The sequence below is a fragment of the Athene noctua genome, chromosome 1, assembly GCF_965140245.1.
Source record: "Athene noctua chromosome 1, bAthNoc1.hap1.1, whole genome shotgun sequence".
NCBI classification, from domain to species: Eukaryota; Metazoa; Chordata; class Aves; order Strigiformes; family Strigidae; genus Athene; species Athene noctua.
Window position 1 is genome coordinate 129217989 of NC_134037.1, and position 26772 is coordinate 129244760.

The following is a 26772-nucleotide window of genomic DNA, read 5'->3' on the forward strand; positions in this document are numbered from 1 at the left end:
GTAATGTTGTGCACCCAGATGTGCTGTCTGTGGGCCAAGAAGCACACAGGCAGTTACACTACAAAGAGGTTTTGTTTCAGCAGCTTTTGGCCGTAGGGATACTTTCTGAAGTAAATTAAATAGGATGCAATTCCATTGTAATTACTGAAAAGTTCTTTTTAGTACATTTAAACATCTGACACCCCCTTTAGAGGGGCAATCTGCATATTGAGGGAATTCTCTGCCTATTAATGCTATTTAAATTATCTTTTATTTTTTATCAAAACCACTCCATAGTGAGAAGTAACAAATACTGTAGAAAATATTTCTTTTAAATTCTTAATTAAATTAGCTTTTCTAACAGTTTGTCACCACTTACACATTTTGGGCTGATCCTAAATACATGTTTAATAGATGCATAATCTTTGAGTTACCTTGTCCTTCTGAGTTGAAGTAACTTTTGTCCTTCCAATAAAGATTTTCTGCCTTGAGGCATACTTCAGCAGCCTGTTAAATTTGATCAAAAGCAGGCAATTTACTTACCTATTCATAAATGTATGCAGAAATCCTGGCTTTCCAGCGGTTTTGATTATTTTGCTCTCATAGGCTATGGATCCATTATTCAGATGTATCCAGGAGGGGGTCCTGTTAGAGCTGCTACCAGTTGTTTTGGATTTCCGAAACCTTTTTTCGATAATCTTCATGAATTTCCTCTCAGCAAAGTGGATAGTCTCCTCTCTGGGACATTTTCTACAGAGACTCTGCCTTCAGAACCTGAAGATAACGTGCTGGTAGAAGAAGAAATCAATGGATTGACGGAGGAGAAGCAGACTTCCCTACATGAAGCAGAAGAGGAATCGACTACTGAAGCAGCTATGGAGATCAGCCAAACAGAAGAGCAAGAAACAATGGACATTAATGCTGATGATACAAAATTTAAAGAGATCAAAGAAAAAGAAAATAAAGAAAATGTAAGAATGTGTATTATGGCTACTCAAGTTTTACAGTGTCTATATACTTAAAATTCTGCCATCAGATCAGACATGCTGAAATACAACATTCAGGTGTTAAAATGGAACTCTGGAAGTTGTCTTTTGTCTTATGTTAAGCCAGCTAAGATTCAAAAAATGAAAATTTAGTCCATGCAATAATGATCCAATACATAATTACTAGTTAAAAGTGCAAACTATTTGTTTTGTTGTTCAAAGGTTCGGGAAAAGCAAAGAAAACAATGGGAAAGAAGGAAAAAGCTAATAGAAGCTGCTGCTTTGTTGAGAGAGAAGAATGCTGATGGGTGAGTTTGTAGTCAGAAAGGTCTTCTGTTTGAAAACACATCTACAGAAAATAATTTCCTTTGAAACAAATAAAAGGGTTGTTTTAAAAATGCCGTGGGTTTTTTTTAATATTTATAAGGGAGCAGTCAACCCAGGTAAGTCTTGGGTCTTGTTTGGTTCTTACCTGCTTGAGCTTTTTTCTGTTATTTAAATGGTTTAAAATTTCATGATCTAAGTCATAGTTTTCTGACTAGCTATGAGTAAACATTACAAAAAAAAAAAATCTATCAGAGAAACACAATCCAGGTAGAATTGAATACAAAATGGCTGCTGCTAAAAATCACACTGTTCTAATTGGCAAGGTAGAACATGAGGTTTTATTAAATTTGAACTAAGCTGGTTGTTCTGGGGTTTTGTTGGTTGGTTTGTTTTTAGAAACTCGTTTATTTTTTACACACAAAAAACCACATAACTTCATTTTACCTGCTTTAGCAAGGATTGGTTGTTCCCAATGAACAATTTAACGTGAAGATCTAATATCAGAACTCTAAAACAAATATGATAAAAATATTCCTAGAAATTCGGCCCCAAAATAGTGTAAGAGCATTTGGTGATTGTCACTTTTTCATGACATTCTTAGCAAATGCTGAAGTGATTTAAGTTAATCAAGTAACATTGATTTAGTTAATTTATTAACATTAATATTAATTTCTTCATGAGGATATGGGAATATTCTCGGAATAAATTCTCATTGGGAATAAAGCTTTTCTGCTTGGATAGATTTTAATACACATTTATTGTTTATGTTTATATGCTTGTGTATAATTCCTGGTTTTATTCTTATGAAATGTTTTAACTTGTTTAGCATATTCAAGTGGTAGAATTAGACTTTTCTGTATATGTGCAGAGACAGGTCATTCCGTGGTCTCTGAAGCAATCAGATGTTAAAAGAGGCTTGTGAAAGTACCACACATCTGTTGGGCAGCAGCATCACCACTGGCAATGCCTGTGGAGGACCAGTAAGCTGCCTAAACAGTGGTAGCGTTTGTGGTGGCTTTGCTGCTGTCCCCTGCACTCACAATTAATGTCTGTGCATGGTCTGGCAAAGCGAAAATTAATATTTGACTTGACTTGATTCTTTCTGTAGTGTAAAACAGTATATTTGGTTGTTGATTAAGTCTGAGTTGAAGGAAGCCTGTTTATTCTTTGTCTCTTGTTCATTTGTTTTCAATCACTTGTATACTTCTTTTGTAATGCATGAAAGCTGTAACAAATTATATACTTGAAGGGATGAGTGATTCCTTGCTTTAGGAAGTCTTTGGCATGGGCGGGGAGAGAAATCTATGGTTGCCCGAGAGAACTGTCCCAGGTGGCTCAGTCAGGATCACCTTTCTGTAGGTGTCTGCCTTTTATAGCCCACTCCGTTTAGGTCAAGAACCACAGGGTCCATGTACTGCTAAGCCAGGAAGAATTGGCACAGAATAAAGAAATGCTTCAAACTAATGACTTGGAACATGAGGAGAAGCAGGCGGGGAAGTAAGGATTTTGTTCTGTTTTGCAAGAGAGAAGTGGGGAAAGGATAGGGGAAAGCTGGTTAACGCTGGAGGTGGGGACAAAGATTGGGGCTTACTGTCAGTGTAAAGAAACACTGGTCGTTAGGTAAAGATGGGCACCAACTTTAGGACAATTCTTCAAGTCCTGAATTTTATAATGTTTACTGCTTAATGTAGAAGATACAATTTAAATAAAATTTATGTCTTCTGTGCTGTTACGTGATAAAAAAATCCTTCTACCAGACCTATTTGTTCAGCTCCATTTCTGAGTTGAATTCTATCATAGGTCTTTGAGGGGAAAAAAGGAAGACAGTCCTTAGAGATTTAGTATTCTTCTTTAGAAGACATTCTAAAGATAGAGTGTTACATTTTTCTGATACGATGAAAGCACAGATGGGTTTATAGACACTCTGTGTGTTCAGGATTAGACCACCCCCCCTCTCTCTACCCTTCTCTGCCTTTCTTCTACCCCCTCCTTCTCCCCTCTCAGCCATTACATTATTTTTGTAGCTGACCAGATGACCTGCTAACAGCAATACATGCTGCCATATGAGAGAACAGAATTTGATTTTTCAGAGCCTCTCTCATCTCTCACTTACCTTCCTGTTGTCTGGCAGAGCTCCTGGCAGCATCAGAGCTCCCAGCAGTTCCAGGCCTTCTGAGGCACAGTCTGGAGTCTTTTTTTCTTTACGGTCCACTTGGTTAATTACTGAGCACAATTTTTTTTGAAGTTTAGCATTAGGGTTAAATCTGTAGCCCTCAAGGCCATGACAAGCAGAAAAGTGAAATAGAAACACTGTCTCACCTCTTTATCTCTGTTTAGAAAATTGAACATCAATTTTTATCTCCTTTCTGTTAGGTAAATTGGATGGTATCTCTGGTGCTGTACATTTCTCCTGGAGAACAAATGTTAATTAACTGATGGATCTTTTCATATAGTAACCGCATACTGGAGAAGTAATTTAACTATAATTAGCCCATTCTCTCTGAACAAGTACAACTTACTAAGCCATTGAATAACCGTTTCTTGCAATGTAGTTTAGCAGTGATATTTTTGATTAAAACTCTAGATACCTGTAGAGAAACTTAAGCATCTGTAAGTATGAGTTACAATGTGGTACTAAAATGAGGATGAAGAATAAAATATGAAGTGTCTAAGTTGGCAAGGACATAATTTCTTCTTAAAAGATTTTTAGTCATCCTCATTAAATTGTTTTATCATTAAATAATAACTTTTTAATATAAAACTGTATGTAATGAAGATTACCCAGTGAAGTGCTAAGGCTTGGACAACAGACCCAAGCCAGAGTTGACCTAGAGATGGATCCTGTATATTTTATAACTATTGTGCTCGTAGGTACTGTTATAACAACCCACTTCTGCTGATGTAAAAAGTGCTAAAGCATTGAAATACTGAAGCCTGAACAACAGGCCCCAAGCCGAAGCTGCTAACTTAGTCTGTATCATTAACAAAGTATGTAAACATGCTAGTGAAAGATGCAGCCTAGAATGTAATCAGTAGCAAGGATGAAATGCTGAGAGAATGTATCCAACTTCCCTTGTTTAGCCTTGTTCGAGGCTGAGAACCCACATATTTGGCCTTGTTAGAAACTCTCCTTGGTCTTCCCCACCGAGCCCTGGCCAGGCAGAATCCAACAGGAGAATGAGACCAGAAATTTACCGCTCTAAACAAAGGTGCCAGCTATTCTGGCTTGTTGATCTCTGGTATATAAGGCTGGGCCCGCTCACAGCGACTTTGGACGCCTCACCTATGGGTGGACACACCGCGTAGGATTTCCCCCTTGCCGGGACAGGCTCTCCAAATCCTCGCTGTAACCGGGGCTCCCAGCGACTGCGGGTCTGGATGATGGTAACATGCAAGTGGTGATGTATCCTTCTTAATCACTATCTCTCATGTAGTAATGCATTACTCTTGATTTTCCTACTTGTTGCTTTGGGTGCATTATTCCGCCTTTTCTTACTGCATGTTTTCTGTATTACAGTGTTACATTATTTGGTTATCGCCAGTAAAACACACCTACACTGTTCACTCTGGTGTCTGAGTTTAATTGGTATCCTTAATCAGCAAAACACCCAGTCTAAAGAATCACGACTGAGATTACATTCTAAGCAACAATTAGCAGTCACAAAATTTAAATGACATTTGGACAATGGTCTTAGGGTAGAGAAAGCAGCATGGAATTTCTTGGGTCATAAGAGTTATTGTGGAGCTCAGTGGCTTAAATGAGCACTTCTGCAACACATTTAATATACTGCACTTTAGGGAACGAGTGTTTTATCCTCTTAATTATGCAAGTAGGAAATCACGATTTCATTTTTTTATTTGGGGAGTTATTAGAGCCATGAAAACATGGTGATTAGCAACATTTAAGCTATAATTGATTTCTCTGCTAAGTAGGAGAAAACACCACTTGATGAATAGGTTTTGGAAGCAGAAAAGTAACGTGCATGAAATTTATTTTGCAGCTTAATTATAGCCAGCAAGTTTCATCCCACTCCTTTATTACTTTCTTTATTGGAATTTGTTGCTCCTTCAAGGCCTTTTGTTGTCTACTGCCAGTATAAAGAGGTAAATCAAGCATGTTACATTAGCTGTTATAGTTCAAGTTTGAGACTATTCTGCTGTATAACCTACTCTTTTGGGTTTTTTTAAGCCATTATTAGAATGTTACACAAAGCTGAGAGAAAGAGGCGGTGTTATTAACCTAAAGCTGTCTGAAACGTGGCTACGAAACTACCAGGTAAGGATTCCAGTAAGTGACTGTCAAACTGCATGAATACTAGGGAGTGAAACACTCTCTGAAAATTGTTTTTTGGACTGACTGAAACTGTAAGCTCATGCATTTGTTTTATCAACCTGTATGTTTGAAGTGGCATATCTCAGCTCAGAATAAAATTTATTAATCGAAATAAAACCCATTAGAATCAACACATTTTTGCCAACGAGAAACAAGCATATTTATTCGGGTTGCATAAAATTCTGGACTTCTCGAGGTGATGAAGTCATCAAAGGCAGTTTCGGCCTCCCCTTGGTTTCTGAAGCATCTCCCGCACAGGAAGCTGTCGAGATGCTTGAAAAAGTGATAGTCAGTGGGCGAGAGGTCTGGTGAGTACGGTGGATGAGGCAGAGTTTTGTAGCCCAGCTCGTTCAACCGTTGCAGCATCAAAAGTGCAACGTGTGGCCGCGTGTTATCATGGAGAAGGATTGGACCCTTTCTGTTGACCAGTGCTGGGCGCAGCTGCTGAAGTTTCTGGTGCATTTCATTGATTTGCTGGGCGTACTTCACCGCCGTGATTGTTTCCCCCGGATTCAGGAAGCTGTGATGGATTAAACCAGCCGCAGGCCAGCAGACAGTCAGCATGACCTTCTTTTGGTGCAGATTCGGCTTTGAGAAGTGCTGCGGAGCTTCATCGCAGTCCAACCACTGAGCCGATCATCGCCGGTTATCGTAGAGCATCCATTTCTCATCGCACGTCACAATATGGTCAAGAAACGGGTCGTTCTGGTTGCGAAAAAAAAGCGCTGACGACACTTCAAAACAGCGATTTCTGTGATTCTCATTCAGTTCGTGCAGCACCCATTTTTCGAGCTTCTTCGACTTTCCGATCTTCTTCAGATGCTCAGAAACAGTTGATATGCTTACCCTGAGTTCTTTTGCAAGTTCTTGAACAGTTGTGTGCGTATCTGCTTCCACCAGAGCCTTCGATTCATCATCGTCAATAGCAGAAGAACGTTCGCGACCTACTTGATCTTCAAGGTCAAAATTGCCACGTCGAAATTTTTGGAACCAAAGTCACACTGTCCGTTTGTTAACACTTCCCTGGCCATGTACCTCATTGATGTTTCGAGCGCTTGCGCTGCATTATGTCCAAGTTTGAGCTCATAGAAGTAGATCTGTTGAAATTGCTGTTTTGACATATGAACTTCGAACCTCCAAAATTTGTCAGAAACGCAGTTTATATTATCATTTAGTTATACAGCGTGAAAGTTCATAACATGAGCTTTTCAAAAATATATAACAGTACGCCAGTCGAGAAGGTACTATTCCTGAAACATATACAATGAAAATCACATTACAAAACGGAAATAAATTTCCAAACAGCCTAATACCTGAGAGCAGTGAGAAAATATTCTGAAGAGTTTTTAATGCTTCATTGCAACAACTTGAAATGAAACAAATTAAAATACTTTTTTTTTTTTCTTACTAAGCACTTCATTTAAACATTTGCTGAAATATTTGTAGCACACTGACAGATTTAATTGTTGTGCTGCTTTAGTGGCTAGGTGGCCTAAAGTGAGGGACAGTTAGTGTTGCGTAAGAGAGACATAGCAAAATATTACAAGTGTTTATTCATTTCTGGTTGGTTGATAGCTGAAAAAAAATTTGTAATGTTAAGAATGGTGGTGCCTTACAAAATCAGTGTCTTCAAACAACATGTTTCCTGGAACTAAAGTAACAAGAAGTTTCCAGTCTGGGAACTGAACAATAAAAACAAGATGAGAGAGGAAAACATCTCCACAGAGAAAAATGTCTGTTTGGCTGACTTTGAACATGATGTTTGCAAATGGTGCAACAACCTCTCAACTGTGGAGAGGCAGAAGCATGTGTGATTTCTGAGCAGCTCACCACCTCTGAAGAGGTTCTTGCATTTTACTAACTTTCTCCTTGCCTGTAGGCTTCTGGAGTCCATAAGGAATTGTTATTTAGGGGATGACATAGTTCAGGGGTGGCCACAATTACCGACTATTGATCAGGAAACCAAATTTGGAACGATTAGGAGATTCATAGATGAAGGCATTGACGTGAGTTAGGCTTGGCAAGGGTTACTGTGTCCAGGTTGGAACAATACTGCACTATCTCCTGAACACGTGGAAATCGGCTCAGAGCTGTGGTGGCAGTCAGAGCAAGGAGCCGCACAACTGAGGAGAAAGCGTTTACAGAAAAGTATAGTGTAGCTGAAAGTGGTGGCTCATTGCTGTGTCCCACCTTGAGGGTAGTTATGTAAAGTTTAGAGTGACAGAAGTGGAAATTACTGTATTAATACTGTTTTGTTAGACCAACTGTGGTTTCATGCAAAGTACACCAGTTCTGAACACATTAATGTGACTTTCATGTATCCCAAACCTTGACTTTATAATTTTGCTAGAAATGCCATGAAGAAATAATCAGTAGTAAGAAGTAGTAATCAGAAAATAAGGCAGTAGTCTGTATTCTTATGTATTTCTAGAACAGGTTTCTGGTACACAGATACTTTAAAAATAAATACACGTTTTATATGGCTGTTTGTTGTAGTGGCTGGAAAAAACAATGACATCTTATACTGTAACCTTAAATTACACAATTTAATATGCACGTATAGAGTGAGTTTTTACAGATGCTTAGTTTTTTGTTTGGTTTGTATTTTGTTTTTTTAAAGGTCTTACCAGATCGAAGCCATCCAAAACTGACAATGAGCGGAGGAGGAGGGTACCTTCTGTCTGGTATAACTGTTGTCCTGGATAAGGGCAAAGCTGATCCCAGTAGTTTAGAAGCACTGAAGATGGAAGAGCCATCGTCTAAAAGATGCAAAGTTCAAGACCTTCATTGTTAACATTTGAAGAATTGATTTGGTTTTTAGATCTCAGGAGTCTTACTGTTAGTAAAATAACAAGTAAATCTTCCACGCTCTTGACAGCACAGAAATTGTACCTGTCATACACCTGTCAGTAAAAAGCAGCAGCCATACGGTAGGGAGGACTGTCTCACTCTTTACCAGTTTCTATGATCAGAATGAGAACAAAAATCCTTGGAAGCAAACATCCCACTGAAAACACACTAACTCTAAAAAGAAGAGAAGATAAAGCATCAGTGAAGGTATTCTGTTTGTTTGTTGCCAAAATTGAATATGATGAAGTAATCTTTTAAAAGGTTGAGTCTAAATCAGGACATCTAAGTTAGCTTCCTATTTTCCCAGAACAGCATCAGGGTAAAACATTCTACGTAGGGATCTGCTCCCTCCGGACCCAGAACCCGGCTGGTAACTGAAGGAAGTGGCTTGGTAACTGAAGGAAGTGGAATGAACAGCAAAAATAATCCATCTTTCTTTCCAAAGGAACAGTAAAGAGAGAATACTAATACTGGAACTTTACAGCATGACCCCATGTTTTCCTGAAATGCATACAGAAGAGAAAGTGCATATTCATAAATCAGAATACCAAATATTTAAACAATGTCTCTATTAGTATTGCCCGTCATCTTCCTAAGAGTTGTTATATGTTTTTATTTTAAGATACGACCATTTTGAAAACCGCTCTATGTATATATATTTATTCTACTGTTTATCTTTCATGACATCTAGCTTTTTTATTTTTTTTTTTTTTTTTAACTTTGCCTTTGCTATTTTGATTAAACTGCAGGATGTTTTTCCTAATGAGATTTTCTTTTTCTTACTTTTCCCTCCTTTTGGAACTCAGAAGGTCTAGCAGAGGCTTTAGGAGGAGAGTAGCCTTACTGGGCGCACCCCATTGAACCCACAGTGGGGAGCTTTAGGCCCACAGCAGCTCGTAGAGGCACCAGAACATGCCTTCCATTACTGAACTTACTCGTCAGGCAGAATCTGGAGCTTTGGGATCAGGTAGTCAGACTCATAAAGCTATAACATTCTGTGCATCGACAAGAGTAATGCTCTTTTAGGAAAGCGTTAGCTCAGAACAAAACAGGTTATATTTTGTGTAAAGAACCTTAGTGAACAGGTACAACATACCTTCTTCGAGATTTTGTCTACCTCTTTTCTGGTTTTTGTAAACTTACATCTTTTTTTTTTTTTTTTTTTTCCCCCCCCTATTTTTATGGAAACCTTTTTCTTTCTTTTCTTACATGAAAAACCCACCAGTGCAGAGATGGTGGGTTTCACCATCTCCTCTCTATTCCACCAGCCATGTGGATCTGAAAAATTTGCTTTGCCCCTCTGGCCTTCTGTACAGTGTAAGTGTTCCAAAGCACTTGTAAGGAATATAAATGTCTTTTTTATGAAGATGTTTTTTTTTAGATTCTGGATTTCTCAACTTCTGTCAAGAACTAGTGGGAAAAAGGTGGGGAGGGAAGATCAGTTTTCCTTTACTATATGCACCTGCAGTAGACTGGGACTTGTATTTGATGAAATGCTGAAATGACCTAGCTTAAAGCAGTGGATAGGAGCCTGGAAGGTAGGGAAAGGCAAGAAAATTATGAAATGGTGTAAGACAGGAGATTAGTTCCAAAAAATTACCTTTTGTTTCAGTTTTCTTACCTGTAAAGTGGGCATAGGTACTTCTCTGCCATTTCCACTGAGCTGGCAGGTATACGGCTTTCATATTTTTAGTGCTACAGAGGTGTAAAAACAGTAAAGTTTAGGTTAAGCAACCAACATACATATGAAATCATACTTTTTATCATATATAATGTGCTAAAAATAATAATTGAGGAAAAAAATCTGGTTTATTTGTATAATAAAAAGATCAGTTTTGAGAAATGAACAGTAGTGGAACACCTAAAAAATCACTTCAGATCAAAGCCAAACTGGCTTTGTTTCACTAGCATTAACACTGAGACTGAATCCTGTTCCCTGTTTTTTAAATGCGCCATAATGCTTGCACCGATGAAAGATAGTAAAAAAACCTAGAAATAATTCTTAAAATCCTTAAATTCTAAAAATATTTAGAATTATTGATGTTTCAAATTGATGGAACAATTTGAATGTAATAGTTCCTATTTTAATTGAAACACATGAATAGATGAAACTCGAAAGACTAATGAGAGAAGCTTTGTTGGAATGCAAGTTATGATTGCCTGAAACTCTAGGAAGCCTTTATCTTTTTACAAGTAACAACTTAAGGAAAACAGAACAAACAAGAATGGGAGTGCACTCTGTGAGATCTCATTTTGAAAATAACAGATGTAATGAAAAGCAGCTCTAAGAAAAGACAGAGGGGGATGAGGAAGAGGAAGGTGATACTTGCATGCCTGGATTTATTCTTCCTAAAGAGGGAACCTGGTAATCACTGGAGCCTCAAAGCAGAATGTCCAAGGATTTTTTATCTCCGGAAGTATAAAACATAACAATGGGCATAACTTAATTTTGGTCAGTGATGTGTAGATAAGGTATGGGGAAAGGTAGTGGCGGTTAAACCAGAGGTGGGATCCTTAAGGCAGGATTAACATTCAGACCCTGGAGCTGTGCAGAAGCCATCCCTCGGACACAGCGGACAGCCTGGTTCTGGTGGAGAGTTCCAGCACGCAGTCAGGTTTGCTGCACCAAGGAAATTTTGTAGGCACTTCTTAAAAAACTTTGCCTACAGCTTGAAACGGGCCACTTCCACCGGAAAAGAGCAATTGTTTTTCTGCGCTCTGGCAGTGAGGGCCCTTAGTTGTGCCTCCTAAAGTGACCATCCAAGCTTGAAACCTGCCCGGTGAGGGGGACAGAGGAGATGCGGGTGCTGTTTGGCCTTGGAGGAGCTTCAGCCTTCCCTGTCAGTTGGCAAAGTCCATCCTCAGCCACCAGCAGCCTCTCAACAGCCTGTGCAGCTCTGACAGACACCCCTTGCCTGGGCGGTGGAGGCCGCGCTGCACCTGAACTGGCAGGGGCACCTGGTTTTATTCCTACCTTTGGTCACAGAGCAGAACATACCCCTGTCTTCGCTACGTAAATATGCTAAAAATAACAGAAGAAATAAGTAGTTACCAAGTTTACCACTCCTGTGTTTTGCTAAAACTACACATCAAATTTACCATTTACCATCTGCACGAGCCAGAAGCGAGACTACACTTTTTCAGCTGCCAAACCCACCATTTCTGCTTCATTTGATGTCTTGGAACAAGGTTATGCATCTTAATACACCAGTACTCGTTTTAAATCTTACCACCTAGCTTCAATGCCAAACCCATGCAATTTGCCTTTAACTAATGCAAATGAATGTAAATTGTACTGCGGGGCTGTTTAAAACCATCTTGGAACAAGCAATGCAAATGTGTAGATAAAAACGGAAGAGGCAGGAGCCGTCAGAACAGCTGCCTGGCCCTTGGTGCTTGCGGCGTCGGCCCCGCAGAGCGGCACAAGCAGAACATAAGGCGGCAGGTAAAAGGGCTGTCACAAAGCTTGTGGATGATACTTGCTTTTGAAGGCTTTCAAGAGGCATGTTTTTAAGCAAAACATTGCTGATTCATGAATGCATCTTTGCATAAGCATCACCTTTTTTTGAAAAAAATCATAATTTGCATTCTTGAACAATTTATAAAGTTTTCTTGTGCTAGAACTAAAACTATTTGCTTCTAGGTATTTAGACTCACAGACATGCTTTCTCTTGTACCAGCTGGGGGAAAAATACTGTGCTGCAATACTTGCTGTATGGTGGTGTAAATTTTAAAAGGGAGAGTCTCAGAATTTGAAGACAGCAAAGTATTTCTGCAGCTGGGATACTTTCTAACTTTCCTTACTGTTGCTGGAAAAGTCTGGTGAAACCACAGTCCTACTGAAGTCAAAATTCTGTTGACTTTTTTTGAGCCAGGATTCAACCTTCATGTACCTTAACTGAACAAGATGAAACATCACAATGGTCTTTACCAAAATCCCTCGCCACAGACATGCTTGCACACTTCAAGGATCAGCAGTGCACTGAATATTTCCAGTTTGTGTTGTCTTGCAGTTAATCAGAGAGTATGTTTGTGCTTTAGTGAGGTGGATTAAATGGGTTAAGGGGAGATGATAGATACTGCACATTTATTACTTATTACTGCATGATAACGTGACTCAGCTGGATTCTTTGCATAGCACCTCTCTCCTCTGTGTGGTGTTACACAGGTGTCCGAAGACACTGTCACAGCAGAAAGTCTGTAAAACACACAGTTGGGCAAGTTAAATTAAATTGAACCCCAGATATTTGGAGTAATTGAAACTAATTACAGGACTGTTCCTTTTATTGCTTCGTAGTGTTGTAAAAAAATGGCTCCATTACACAGAGCCCATCCTGCCCCCAGCTCACTGGGTGCCACCAAACTCGCCCTGTGTCTGACCAGCCCCACTCCAACACAGCGCACAGGCGCCGGGACGCTTCTCGGCAAGCCCTGCGCGCCTGCAGCAGCAGGAAGAACACGTTAGCAAAGCACCTTCTGGGGGCAATTAAATTAATGGGACTACTTAGTCCGAGGAAGTGGCAAAACCAATGCGCTGCGTAATGCATCGATTCTGACCACCGTGTGCTTTCCAAATTAACAAGCATGCAACTTCTTTGCTTCTTTAACGACTGATTTCCAGAACTAAATCATTCACAGGACATCTCTGAGTTACTGGAGTGAATTAATTGGCATTCCTTCTTACCTCCCATGCTCTTGCTAACTGGCAAATAAAAGGCACAGATAGGCTCCTTCTGACTTTTAAAAAATATTGGTGAACCACAAGTCAACATTTTGTACACTATCTGATACAGTTTACTTTGAAATCCAGTCAGTCAAATAAGCAAGGAGAAAGTTTGGTCCAAGATCAATGGTTTTTATTATTTCAAACTCAGACAAATATATTTTTTAAAGAACACTAACACAATTATATTCACAAGCATATTAAAAATATCTGCCTGCCATGAAAGGTTATAATACTAAAATTCATGCTATTCAGATCTCAATAGCATAATAGCAAATTAAAGACATTTTCAGCTGTATAAATCACTACACTATAGTGGACAGTAAATAGTATTTCCTGGTTTTAGGACAAACAACAATCCAGTGGCAGTGAATTTACCACAAAAAACAGGTATTGTGAGGACAGCTACACCTAGCTTTGAAACACCAAAGCAGATTGTCTTCAGCCTCTCCTGTTGTCATTGAACTTCTCAGCTATTTTCTGCAGCTCCAAATCCATAGCAGCCAGGTTTTCCAGTTCTTTTTCCTGTGAAAACATAAGAGTGTTTTACACATCAAATAACGTTGGCAAATGTTTTGGTCCATGAAAAAGAGAGACTGTTTCTGAGGCAGACGTCACCTGCTACTTACTGGTCCCTGGGCTGGGGTGAGGGATGTTGAGAGCAGCACAGCAGGGATTTTTGCCATTTTAACCGAATTAGGGCAGGGGAGAGTATATTCTGAGAGCTGGCCCTAATTACAGTTCAATCTTTTTTGCCTCCAGGCACCATTACCTCGTTGCAACCTCCTGGTATCTCACAGCTGCCGTGCCCTGCAGCGGGCAGTTGCTTCTGCCCAGGGGAAGGTCCCTTAGGAAGCTACAACCTCAGGGTCACAGTGGTTCAGGCTGATGACACACAGCCATCACAGTAGAAGAGGAACACCTCCACATCACCAGATGCTAGGGGGAAAAAAATCCTTACGCAGCCAATTCATATTTATTATGATGACTTACTAACACCGTTTAACCTCTATATAAATTAGTATTAAAGCTGCACTGCTCCCAGCCTGGCTTTGTGCAACAGATACAGCGACGTACATAAGCAGCACTGGGCTGCTGGGTGTAGACTTGGTTTTCTGGGACCCTGAAGCAGAAGAGGAAGTCTGAACAAGAAAAGGATTCACATACAATGGAAACTACATGCATGCATCAGGCTTGCAAGTGCAAGCCAGGTTCTACTCTACAATTACAGCTGGGACAGCTGAATTTCACTCTAAATGTCCAACTTACTTTTCAACTGCACATTTTAAACCACCTGACAAACCAAGTGCTGCTTGCTAATTACCCCTCTGCTCCTGCTGCAGCAGGCAGCTTTGGTTTATTAGTCTGTAAGACCCTAGAGAGAGACCCCAAAGAGGAAGAAAATCTCCTTTCTCTTCCCATCCTGGAGCAGACAGAAGCTAGCAAAAATGCACACTGTCTTTATTTTACAGACTGCCCTGGGCTAGTTCCTCTGAATTCATTCAGAGCAGATTTTTAAATCATGGAAGATCTGGCTTTTAATGTGACTTAAATCTTGTTTGTGTTTTTCCACACATAGTTTACCAGCTGCCTTGGGAATTTAGAAATGTGCCTGTGAAGTCACCTTGCCCAAGCTTTTCAGAGAAGCACCTGCACACACCTCCTCTCCCATCAGCGGCCTCTGGTTCAGACTCCTTCTGTTGTTCCTGATTATGTGATGGTTTTTTAAGTCTTCTCCTGAACTGTACAACTCTGGGAATTCAGACGATTTCTTTCTGTAATTCAGAAGTTGTGCAAGTTGATCCATCTTGTTGTATTGCCTTTTCATATCGTATCTGTTCATTTTGCCAAGATTCCTCTTCTCGGTGCGTCCGTGGTTCAGAGCACTTCGGATTTGCTTTTTCTCCCACAAGTCATAGTCATTATACTCAGGGAAAAGACTCTTCTCATTCAGGGTGGGCCTGCCTTCCCCTTTGCCCTCAAGACGCTGCTCTCCTGCGCTTTCCCTTTTCTCAAAGTGACGGCTTTTCCACCACAGCAGTGGGTAGAAAGGGCTGTAGGATGCTGTGCTTCTCTTCTCATTCTCTGCAGGGAGATGGCTTCTGTACTCTTCCCTCTCTGCATATCTTCCCTCCTCCATATTCTTCTCTTCATTTTCCATCTGATCACTGCTCTGATGCTTCTGTTCTACTTCCTCCTTCTCCTCCTCCTCACTGCTGCCAGGGTAGCGCTGCTGCTCTACACTGTCCTCAGTGCTGTAGTGCCTTCTGGCCTGCCCTTCGCGCTCTCGAGCGTACGCCTTCTGCGACCTTTCACCTTCACTGTCCCACAAGCGGTATCTCCCTCCAGCATGATGCTGCTTCTCCTTGCTGCCATCAACGAGATACCTGGTCAGCTCTTCCTCGCTTTCATCTCCAAGATACATCCTTCCCTCAGAACGGTGTCTCCTCTTGTCATGCCATTTCTCATTACTTTCCTCACTGCGGTGATGCCTTTTGTTTTCTTCTTCACTGCTCTGTTCACTCTGCTGCCACCCTTCTCTGTACTCCTCCCTTCTCTGGTCTGTATGCCTCTTCTCCTCCACCTCTTCAGCCCCATGCCTCCCATGATAACCACTCTTCTCTTCACGCTGCTGCTCAGACTCTTCACGATGTTTCTGATGGTGGTTCCCTTTGTCCCAGAGATTGGTCTCCTCTGTGTTTGACTCCTCAGCCAGTCCCTCTTCCTCACCACCATGGCTCCTCTCCTCTTCAGAGGAGTCACCTGTTCTATGCTCCCCGTGATAATGTTTGGGTTTGTAGGGTTGCTTCTTCTCCTCTGTTTCTTCACTCTCACCATATTCTTCATGCTCTTGCTGACGGGAGAAGTCACGTTCCTCCGACTCGTGTTGGTATTTTTCACTTCTCTCTTCCTCTGCCTCTCCCTCTTCTCCTTCATGAATTCTTTTGTAAGGGCTCTGCATTCCCCCCTCTGAATGCCAGTGGCCCATGGGGTGCTGATCATCCCCATCAGGGAACTCCTCTGTGCTTGTGCCTCCAGACGGGGACTTCTTGTTGGGAACAGCATGCTCTACCTCTTCATCATGACGCTTGCTCCCTTTGCTTTCTTCTTCACTGTGGTAGCTCTTCTCCTCTCTTCTGATTTCCTGATCGTGTTTCTTTTCTTCTGTATGAAGTCTCTCTTCTTGAATAGGTGTTTGGTGTCCATCCTCCTCTTCCCTGCTCTTATCTTCCTCGTGAGCAAGTTTCTCCTCATCACTTCCTCTCATGTACTTTTTAGATTCCTCTTCTGCCTGACTCTGTTCTTTCTCCATGCTACCAGTATGATGTTTTTCAATCTCTTCTGACTCTTTCAAATGCCTCACTTCAAGTTGTTTGTTTTCACTTCTCTCTCTGTCATTCCTACCACCTACAACAACAAAAGCAGCATAATGAAGTAATCCAACTCTCCACTGAAGCGTTATTTCAGTTTAAATAGATAACTGGCTTCCTAACATAGCAAGAAGATTTGGACAGGATTAATTTTTTAATTCTGCTCTTAATAATTTTCTGATATTTTGTAAGTTTGTCTGGAAAAGCATTAACTAATTTTCATTTAATTAGGCATTTTAAAACTTACACTGACATTTTCAGAATAATTTTTCCTCTTTGGCTTTCTTCTTTGTAATCGCATTTTTAGTGTTCAATTAAATTAACTCTCATTCCCATTAAAAATCAATGGAATCTGGAGTTGTATTCAGTTCTTTGAATGTCAGGCCTTATCCATCACGTATTCATAAAAAATTACAACCATCCATTTCAAGGTATTTGAAAATATCTGGGGCTTTTAGCAAATTTTCAAAGTTCTAAATTGACTGGAAAAAAAAAAAAATGTTACTTTGCAATAGTTATGTTTAATCAAATCATGCTCCTCTGCTATTTCCAAAATGCTAAGTCTGCATTTTGTAAGTAAGCAAGTCTGACCACAACGGTAACAGTATATTTTTATGAAGGTATTTCTGCTTCACTTTTGTCTGAGTAACAACAGAAATAGATCACAAGTCCTACGAGTTTTCAGACAATAGCTGCACAGATTTTTAAATAGCTCATTACCTCTGAAAAGCTTCTCATTATCTGATATTCTTGGAGATCTGTCTAATGGCAAAAATATGGTACTAAACCAAACCTCTATTTCCAGTAAGTGTTTTTTTGTTTTCCAAAACATGGCAAATACACTTTTTTTTTTTTCTGAAACTAACAATGTCATAAACAAAGTTTGATGCGTGATGGCATTCAGCATCTCCTAGAAATTTGGGGCTGAGTGAGATACAAATACATGTATTCCCAAAGCCCCAAACCACTCTTTTCTGATGACTGTATTAGGACCATGCATTATTCCCTCTATAAACAAGCAGGAGACAAAGGGGCTTCATTATTACTTCTTGCTGGCAGGTAAGTTCAAGAGCCTTTTCATTGTTCCGTGATCAAACAAATGTAACTGGGCAGAAAAGAAAGATGTATGTTTTGCAGCTTGGCACAGTGTCAAACTTAACCACACTTCACTACAGCCAGTACTCAAGCGTGCACAAGGCACACACCTCGACATTAAGGCAGCCAAGCACCGTGCTATAGGGATGAGTTCATCTGAAATGAGCACTCCCACGGGGAGCTTTCAAGCACATGTCGCAGACCTCTGGAAACAGTACCACAAACTTAATCATTTCTGGGCTAAGTGTCAGACTCTGCTCTCCTGAGCTGGGCATGGATTCAGTTGCCACCAGGCATGGGAGCCTTGTTGATTTAAGTGGCAGTTATTTGAAGCCAGTTTTTCCAGCCCTCCAGGATGCATTTGGCATGTGGCCCAAACCTTGTCACCTTTGTTGACATCTCAGGCTACCTAAAGAGTTTGTCTAGTTCTCTCACACTCTCCAGGTGGCTTAAGAGACGTGTTAGCCAAGAATCCCTGACAGTTACCAGGTCAGACTGTTTGCTCTTTGAGCAAGACAGATGAAACAGAAAGAAATCAGAATTTTGACACTGAAATATGGAGGCACCAGTTTCACACAGGCTGAAGTAACAGTCCACCAGCTCCAACACAACAGAAAATCCATCTACCAAATTCCTTTCACAAGTTCAGATTAACATTGTACTTACTCTTCCTCAGGATTTCTCTGCATTCAGGATTAATTGGTGGTGCGTTTGTCTTAGATAGTGCATTGGACAGAACTTCCACTATGCACCGTGTTATCTAGAAGAAACAAAATAAAAGAAAAAATACTCATGGCAAAAATGGAAATCCTACTTGTGACCCAGTTAGTGAGGAAAGCTAGTTTAGGATTAGAGTTCAGGCTAATATTTATGAGTTTTGAGTAATCCCCAGCTCTACCACAACTTTCTGTGTATTTGGGCAACAAATGCTTTGGTCCTCACTCCCATACCAGTATGAAGAGGATAGTCATTAGCTCTTTTTATCTTCTCTTTTGTTTGCACAGGTAACAGGCTCCTCTTGTACATTTTAAAATATTAAATACCCTATTCAGTACAAAGGAGAGTCAAACGACATGTGGTAACAATGCCCTACAAAAAAAACCCCAAAAAACCAACACAACACACGTTCAAAAGATGAGGATCATCCTGTAGGATCTGTCCAAATGAGGGTGCTGAAGAGGTGTTCCCAGCAGCATTGGTTCGATTGCTGACAAACCAAAACTGCCTTATATCCTCTGAGTGACACGCTCCATGTCTTGTCATGGGTGTGTGCTGTAAGACCTGCCTCTTCTAGCACTCAACATTCAACTGGATAGTCTTCTGGAAGCAGAGGAAATTGATTTAGGAAAGTCACACAACCTCCTCTAACTCCAAGTGCTGCCAAAGTAGCTCTTCTGTACAAATTCATGCAAAATGATCAAGTGTTGAAGCTGTTGGTTGTGAGCTCAGACCATCAGGACTATGAGAGTTTCAGCCTGACAACCTGGGTGGCTGGATGGGAGGAGACAATAAAACATTTATATAGCCATTTGTCTTTTAACTTTTTTTTAGTTATGACCAGGTATTTCCTAATCTAAATGATCACACTGTCAACCAGTGGAAAGGGTCTGATGTCAGGTTACAGGTGCTGAGAGCAGCTAATGACATTTATTTAATCAAACAGGTTAAGAATCTCTTTCCAAAGCAGGAGATGGGAGAACTACATTAGAAAGTCCATTCCATAGTTGTTAACTGTAGGTATTTCACCTTTCTTCAAAGTTGCCATCTCACTTTTTACAGTCCAATAACATGTACTATCAAATAATATTTCAGATCATTTTCCAGGCAGCTGTACAACATACAATTCCAAAAGTACCACACTGACAGAAGAAGCCAGTTTCCATTTTCATCAAATGCACTGAAGTGCATGCAGGTATCTTCTGACAGCTAAAGGGACTCCCAGTTCCACATCACTGATGATGTCTTAAGAGTCTACCCTTAGGAAAAAAAAGCATTACCCTGAGTTTAAAGACAAAATATGGAGAGCACGTGACTCATATTTTCTGAAATCTGTTTTGACATACAGCTACTCACCATTTCTTCAATATGGTCTTTTTCCACTGGAAGTGTGCTGACACCTAGAAGAAAAAGAAATTATTACAGATTCATTAATCCTAGTAACCAGCAACACTGACAAGAGTCCTCAGTCAAATCAGTCTAATGAGATTACTCAAGTTTTGGGTTGGCATGTCAGTAAACCAGACACATTTTGCAGTTCATCTTTTCTTATTCAGGATGGAAAAGAAATGTAAAGTTGTAGCCTACCAGGAGAGAACAGGCATGTTAACATGTCACACAAGAAGACTACACACCAAAAAATAGAAAGTAATGTTTAAATTCCAAGTCAGGTCTTCATATAGTTGTACCCGTTTGGTTTTAAAAAAAACCCAGGAAACAAGCAAGGCCTGTTTGCACCCCAAGAACCTTTTGGCTTCTACAAGGGGCTCTGGGTGCCCCACTAGCACCTCCCCAGTAGGAGACCATTCTTCAAGGCTTTAAAGCTTGTCTCAATCCTATAGGAGAAATTCTGTCTCGCTTGGATAGGTGGCAGCTCCTGGAAGGAAGGACAGAGACAGAAGGGACAGGAAAACTTCCATTCACCGGGTTGTCTGTTATCACCCCAAGAAATAAGCAAAAAATCAAATCCTAGTGGAAAACACTACTCCAGATGGAAGCAGCACAACCTGTCTCTCTCTCTCTGTCCTGAGGACGTGTGGGGTAATTAACACCTCCTTGTATCCCTTCTCCTGTACATGGTCCAAGGTATACAATACTGCATCCCCCTCTGGGGCTCCAATATAAAGACATGGACCTGCTCGAGTGGGTCCAGAGAAGGCCACAAAGATGATCGGGGGTCTGGAACACCTCCCCTGTGAGGACAGGCTGAAAGAGTTGGGGGTGCTCAGCCTGGAGAAGAGAAGGCTCCGGGGAGACCTTGTAACAGCCTCCCAGTACTGAAAGGGGCTACAGGAAAGGTGGGGAGAGACTCTTTATCAGAGAGTGCAGGGGCAGAATGAGGGGTAATGGTATTAAACTGAAAGTGGGTAGATTTAGGTTAGAGATAAGGAAGAAATTCTTTCCTGTGAGGGTGGTGAGGCACTGGCACAGGTTGCCCAGAGAAGCTGTGGATGCCCCTTCCCTGAAGTGCTCAAGGTCAGGTTGGACGGGGCTTTACAAGGTGTCCCTGCCCATGGCAGGGGGTTGGAACTAGATGATCTTTAAGGTCCCTTCCAACCCAAACCATTCTGGGATTCTACGGTTTGCTTTTGGAAAGCATTTGCTGTTGTAAATGAAACCTCCACACTGCTTTATTTTGCCATCACTGCTGCAATATGTCTCCAGCTGGTTAATGAGCCTGGCTGTTGTACATTATTAATAAATCCTGTCAATCTCATCCACCTTGAGATTTGCAGAAGTGAAGTTAAGCAAGTCTGCCAGCCACACACGAGTACGTAGAAGCAAGGCTTACTGTATCATGGCTTCACAGACTTACTGCCCAGTATACAATCACAGTACACAAGCGTACAGCTTGGGGTGCAGTTCTGAAGTTCTTACACAAGTCAGGATAGTCTTAAATACATCTATCACTCTCTCTGCAATACTGCTTGGCTGGGACAGCGAGAGCTTTTCAGTAACAGATAAACACCGAGGAGATTATGGAGCTGAAGGGAGTCAGTTTACCTTCCAGTGTCAGGAAAACCGATGCTGCCCCAAGGAAGTTTCCTGCAAAGCGGACAGGAGTATGCAGCCTTGCACTACTGAAAGCAGCAAAACCTTTGTTCTTTTCTGTGACTGCAGAGGAAGCAGACATCCCTCGCAGCAGTGACTCTGCATGTAATAACTGAACGCAATACAGTAATATCTCTCTTGGTATTTGTACTGTCCTCTATTTTTACTCCCACAAATGCACATGTAACAATGTGCTTCTCCAGCCCCCGTCTCTTCTCTGCGTATACAACTGCAATCAGAGAAGGGAACCCACACGAGGATAGCACAGAAGGGATTCCCCTAAAATAGCACTGCATCCCCACCCCATCACTTCCCCAGGACGCCAGGTGGTGTGTGGAGGAGATGGTGCTATACAGAGCTAACCCTCTCCCCCATCTTTTGCGTTCAGTGCTGACTGAGCCAGGCTTTAGGTTACTTTATTTACTAACCTAGTATGCAAATAACCACCACACTGCACAGTGCTGATGCCACTCCAGTCTCACCTCCTGAATCATCCATCTGACCACAGAGGAGAAGGATGTACTTACACGTGGGGGCAGAGACTGGCAGCAGAGACCCTTCTACTAAAAAAAGCATTATCGACTAAAAGGACACTTTCCCAATCCCGCAGGGGTTGGAGATGCTGCTCTTACAGCACAAGCTGCTCACAGTCACCACTTACATGTAAGCAGGGCGGAGAACACGCTTCCTTGCCTTCTTGACAAGGCTCCTTTAGTCCTCCAGCCCATCAGGAATCACGACATGCAAAGGCCAACATCTCATTTTATTCTTTTAGTGATGCTGCCACAGCACATCTCCTGTGGGCTACACCCAGCTGATGCACAGAACAGACAAGCTTCTGAATGTCTTTTGCTATTAGAGGTGCCAACTTTGGGTTGCCTCTTGAGCGCTGTGTGAGTGATGCAGGAATATAAAGTCAGGTTGTACTCACTGTCTTGGCCCTGTCATTCTAAAGCTCCCATCTCTTCGAGGAGATTTACAGATACATTAATGACCATTAAGCAAGTGCTTGGTTAAGGATGAAAGCCAACATGCATAGATGAAGAGGAAGCATTAAGCAATCATAACAATGTCAGAAGAAGCAAATGGTATCAGACATACGTCATATTAACCTGCTCAGAGGAACGAGTATCCAATCCATCTCAGAGCCTGAAGTAATAATATATTGAGGCAGCTGCTCTGCCAGCAACGATAGCCCACAGGGAGCCAGCATGCCCCACTTTACACTGGTGCTGGCAGCACTAGCCCCTGCCAGCTGGCAAGAGCTCCCTTGGGTCCACCTGCCAGCTGGAAATAGCTGGCCAACACCTCTGCCTTCCTCTCCATGTGTGCTCAGGAGGGGTGAAGCCATCGCCCCAACATTGCTGACACAGTCAGGTGGCAGGGCAACCGCCCGCCAGGTTTGCAGGGACACAGCAGACGGTACAACTGCAGGGTTTCACAGCAGAAACAAGGTCAGAGCGCGCACCGAGATGAAAACGTTTCCCCTGCCCGCACAGAAAAAACAGACCACAGACCCACAAAGTGAAGCAGAGGTCTGGGTCTGCTTTCACCCCCTGAATCAAATCTGCCTAGGCAGTTCCGATCAGATTATTTCATTTTGCTGAAGTGCTGAGAGCTGATGAAGATCACAAAAAGGCATGAGAAATGCTGGACAAATTCACGTGGCTTTTGCTTGCATCTCCAAGATTGGGACAGATCTTTTGGTGGGTCCCTGATGAAATTCCCACATGGCTTTGTTTCATTAATGCTGATGACTCAGTGCAGTGCCATTGCTCATCAAAAACCCTTCTTAGGAAAGATCATGGAAACTCTGGCATATTGATTTGCAGAAGGAGCACTAGAAAGTTCTTGAAGTTAATGTTTCACTGACTTCCAGACCCAAACAAACTCCTTAGTTCATTAATTCCGGCTGACATTTGAAAGCAAGATAGCCAAAAAGGATGTAAAGAGGTACCTGACCCGTTTGATGGCATAAACAGGAAAAATATTTGGTAAGAAATCCCCACGGTGTCTGTGGAATAAGTCTGGTGAGCTTGGTCTGGTTGTGGTCTCTCTCCCCATCTTCCACCCTCCCCCCACTGATTACAATAAAGGCACTTGAAGGTAGTCAACTTCACTGTAAGAGTTTCTGTACAAGTCCCAGAAGCATTTCCAGTGTGGACACCCAAAGCAGAATTACTCAAGCCAGAACGACACCGATTCTTTCAAGAAATGATGCACAAAAAGCTGCAAAGCCAAGGGATCCCCTCATCCTATTGTGTTTAATCTTAATTTCACAGATTAGTTTTAATATTTAATGCCGTCTGCCAAAAAGATTTTGTTACGTTAAAGCTGCAGACCTGCTACTTTACAACCACCACCCAGTTATTGAGAACTAGCTGGCACAAATCTAGCAGCAACTGCTCAAATAAAATTATACCGAGGAGGTTTTGTGGAAACTATACTGGGGGAGAAAAATAAATTAGAAGTAGCCGATTTGCCCTCGTGCAGCATAAGGGGACAGGCCAGGTCCCGCGGCCCCCCTCGGCGCTCCGCTGCCCCCCGCCCTCCCTCACCCTCCTTCGCACGGGCCCGGCCCGAGGGGCGACCCCGGGGTGACGCAGGGCGGGCGGGGCGTGACGTCATACACCCACCGATGGCGTCACCCCTCCGGCAGCGGGGGGGGCTCCACCGCTCTTCAGAAACAAACCCCTCCACACACACAGCCGCCCCCCACACCCCTCCGCAAACCATCCCGCGCCCGATGGGGCTTCCCCCTCGCCTCACCCCCACGGCGAAGGCGGGCTTCGCCGGACCCGCCGCTGAGGGAGCTCCACGGCCGCCCTCACCTCGGGATCGGGGTCGGGAAGGAGGGCGCGCCCTCGCTCCCGCTCACCTGCCAGGGCGGCGGCCCCCAGGAGGCCGAGCAGCGCCAGCGGCCCCATGCTCGGCTCGGCTCGGCTCGGCGCCGCGGTTCGCCGCTATTTAAAGGGGGGAGCGGGGGCGGAGGAGACGGGCGGGGGGCCCCGCCGGGAGCCTGCGTCACTCCGAGCCGCCGCCCCCTCCCCCTTTGCCCTCTCCCCCCCCAGCCGCGGCGCCGCCTGCAGCCGCGGGACGCCCGCGGCCCGCCGCCCCCCCACCCCACCCCCCCGCTCCGGCCTGGCCCCCGCGGCTCGCCAGCATGGGTGAAGTTTTTTCCCAGGCTGGGAAAGCCGAGCTCGTTTTCCCTTTCTTCGCAACCACCAACATCTCTTCCTCCTGCTCTCCGCCTAATATTCCCAACACCCCTTCACACACACACACACACACACCCCGCCATCCCCGCAGAAAAGGGGAAAAGCGGGGTTTCCCTTGCCCCTTTCTCCAGCTCGGAGGATGAGGTACCATCCTCAGGTCTTTCCCACCGCCAAAGGATGCAGAGCCTCTACCTACAGGGAGGAGGTGCAGTAATCCATCCCTCTGGAACAGCTTTCATGGGAAATCACCGCTGCCTTCCCGCAGCCCTTTCCGATCGAACCGTCTCCAGGTGCTACGGTAGCAATCTTTTTCCTGCAAGGTTTCTGCCCCTTCCACTCAAATCGTTGCTCCCCACACAGCAAACCCAGAACCAGAGAACGGCAGGAAAGTGATCCCTGTACTTATGTCATCGGGTGAGTGAATGACATGCAGCATTCCTCAGGAGTTTTACCGGGGAAATCACTGCTCTTAGCATCCATCTCCACAGGCAAACCTCTTATTTACTGTGATGATGCTCTAGAAAGCCAGAGTAAACCTACAGAGATCAAGTTTTACATAATTTTCTTGAACAGCCCCCACTGCCCCAACTAGTCCTTGCTGGACTGGAAAGCACGAATGACAAGCTGTGATGAGCTCTCCACTGAGCAAGTCTGAATGCTCCCCTCAGTTCCCTTCAGAGCCAGGCAAAGACATCAGAAGACTAGGACTTGTTTTGTTTTTCCTCTCATTAACTCTTAGAGGGTCATCTCCAAGTTACGTGTATTTTTCAGTTGTTCTTTTCCGTTTGTTCTCAGTGCTAAGCAGGTGGCCCTCTAATTGCCAGTGTTCATGGAGGACAATGGATCTACACATCAAAACAGCAGTTACCTATTACCGTTCTGTGTGCTATTATATTGTGTATTAACAATGCCAGGCTGCTATAAACATATAGCCTTTAAATATATAAAACACAACAGTCCAGTAAAACTCACATGCCATTCCATCTGTGCATAAAGGAAGCCAGAACTTCAGCTCCATTTGAAGCTTGTTTCAGAAGACGGCCTTTAACTCCAGGAGGCAAAGCCAGACACCTTGCTCACCTTGCATTCAGATAACAGTTTCTGCAACATAACAGAAACCAGTTACCTGGTCACCATGAAAAGCAAATCAACACCGCAACATCTTCTCTGCTTCCCTGACCTCCCCCTCTTTATACAAGCCCCATTTCCACAGGCAGATGCTTCTTTGGAAATCATCAGCCTCAACTGCGGGAAGTTGAGAGCCCAGTTCAAAAGACTATGAAGAATTTCAGTGGCTCCAAGTGCTCCATGTCGTCCTCTGTCTGTGTGAGGATTCAGCCTGGCCTCAACCTCCTCAGCTGCTTATGAGAAAGAATTTTAGGTGAAGCATTTCCCTTTTAAGCGTTCTCTGCTTCCCAAGGTCTATAAATTGCACCTGTGTAACTGCTCTACTCTAGCATTTGCTTGGCTATACTTATCTCGGACATGACAAAAGGGGCAAGTGATACAAAGATGCTGAATAAAAATAGCCAGCTATTTTAGTATCTATGAGGTATTCATACTAAGTACCTGTATAGCACAAGTCCTCTTGATAGTCAGTACAACCACCACTACAGAAGCCTTCTTGCTGCAGAACAGGCAGCTGAGATTAAGCAGTCCCACACCCCTGCCTCAGGTGGCTGCTAATCCATCCCTTGTACTGCAGCAGCAATCACTGGGGCTTCATGGCTGTTTTCTCTGTGCCGGTTTATTTGTATTTGACTCATAGGACTTCTCTGAAACTCACTCTCACCTCAGCATTGTGTGGGCTGATCCCAAAGAATCAAGGGGTCTGATCCAAAGAATCAAGTCTGATTGTGTGGGCTGATCCAAAGAATCAAGCACTGCTGGGGTATGTTTTGCCACCAGTTATATCAGGGTCTACATGGCAGCACATGTCAATGTCTTCAGGTTTGATCAGAATTGAGGTTACAAAGATTTGCAAGTTTTACAGGACGTCACCCAAGAGGTCTGTGACAGGAGCAAGGACAAAACTGGATGGAGTAGGTATCTAATTCCATCTTCAGCGCCCAAGCATAGGATTTCAGAACATGATCCCACAGACTTTTCTGCCAGCATTGGA

At 42.8% G+C, this 26772-nt stretch overlaps 2 protein-coding genes across 6 annotated transcripts in view; one reads left to right on the forward strand and one right to left on the reverse strand.

Annotated features, from left to right (window-relative positions):
* TRMT6 (tRNA methyltransferase 6 non-catalytic subunit) overlaps positions 1 to 9238 on the forward strand; it is a 16849-nt gene extending 7611 nt beyond the window's left edge. For 2 of the 3 annotated variants that reach the window (XM_074926878.1, XM_074927037.1), the window contains 5 exons: positions 586 to 950; positions 1188 to 1273; positions 5294 to 5396; positions 5482 to 5568; positions 8246 to 9238. In XM_074926878.1, coding sequence (XP_074782979.1) covers positions 586 to 950; positions 1188 to 1273; positions 5294 to 5396; positions 5482 to 5568; positions 8246 to 8419 — 815 coding nt within the window. In that variant the 3' untranslated portion in view covers positions 8420 to 9238. The remainder of the gene's footprint in view (positions 1 to 585; positions 951 to 1187; positions 1274 to 5293; positions 5397 to 5481; positions 5569 to 8245) is intronic. The other variant, XM_074926958.1, reaches the window with a different exon arrangement.
* Positions 9239 to 13309: 4071 nt separating this feature from the next.
* On the reverse strand, positions 13310 to 24904 carry CHGB (chromogranin B). Of its 3 annotated transcripts, none has more exons than XM_074927845.1 (5): positions 24847 to 24904; positions 19738 to 19781; positions 18331 to 18424; positions 14859 to 16606; positions 13310 to 13723 (listed from the first exon to the last, which is right to left on the reverse strand). In XM_074927845.1, the coding sequence occupies exons 1-5, from the start codon at positions 24887 to 24889 to the stop codon at positions 13640 to 13642; spliced, it is 2013 nt and encodes a 670-aa protein (XP_074783946.1). In that variant the 5' UTR covers positions 24890 to 24904; the 3' UTR covers positions 13310 to 13639. The 3 variants fall into 3 exon arrangements, with proteins under 3 accessions (XP_074783946.1, XP_074783857.1, XP_074784030.1); XM_074927756.1 differs by lacking the exon at positions 24847 to 24904 and adding an exon at positions 24311 to 24435; XM_074927929.1 differs by lacking the exon at positions 24847 to 24904 and adding an exon at positions 24264 to 24328.
* Between the last annotated feature and the right edge of the window lie 1868 nt (positions 24905 to 26772).

Coding starts and splice junctions, on each gene's coding strand:
- CHGB (XM_074927756.1), bottom strand. CDS start 24,359: ATGGGGCCGCTGGCGCTGCTCGGCCTCCTGGGGGCCGCCGCCCTGGCA. Junction 16,607..18,330: donor CAGAGAAATCCTGAGGAAGA/GTAAGTACAATG, acceptor TTGTTGTTGTAG/GTGGTAGGAATGACAGAGAG. Junction 13,724..14,858: donor GGCCGCTGATGGGAGAGGAG/GTGTGTGCAGGT, acceptor ATGTTTTCACAG/GAAAAAGAACTGGAAAACCT.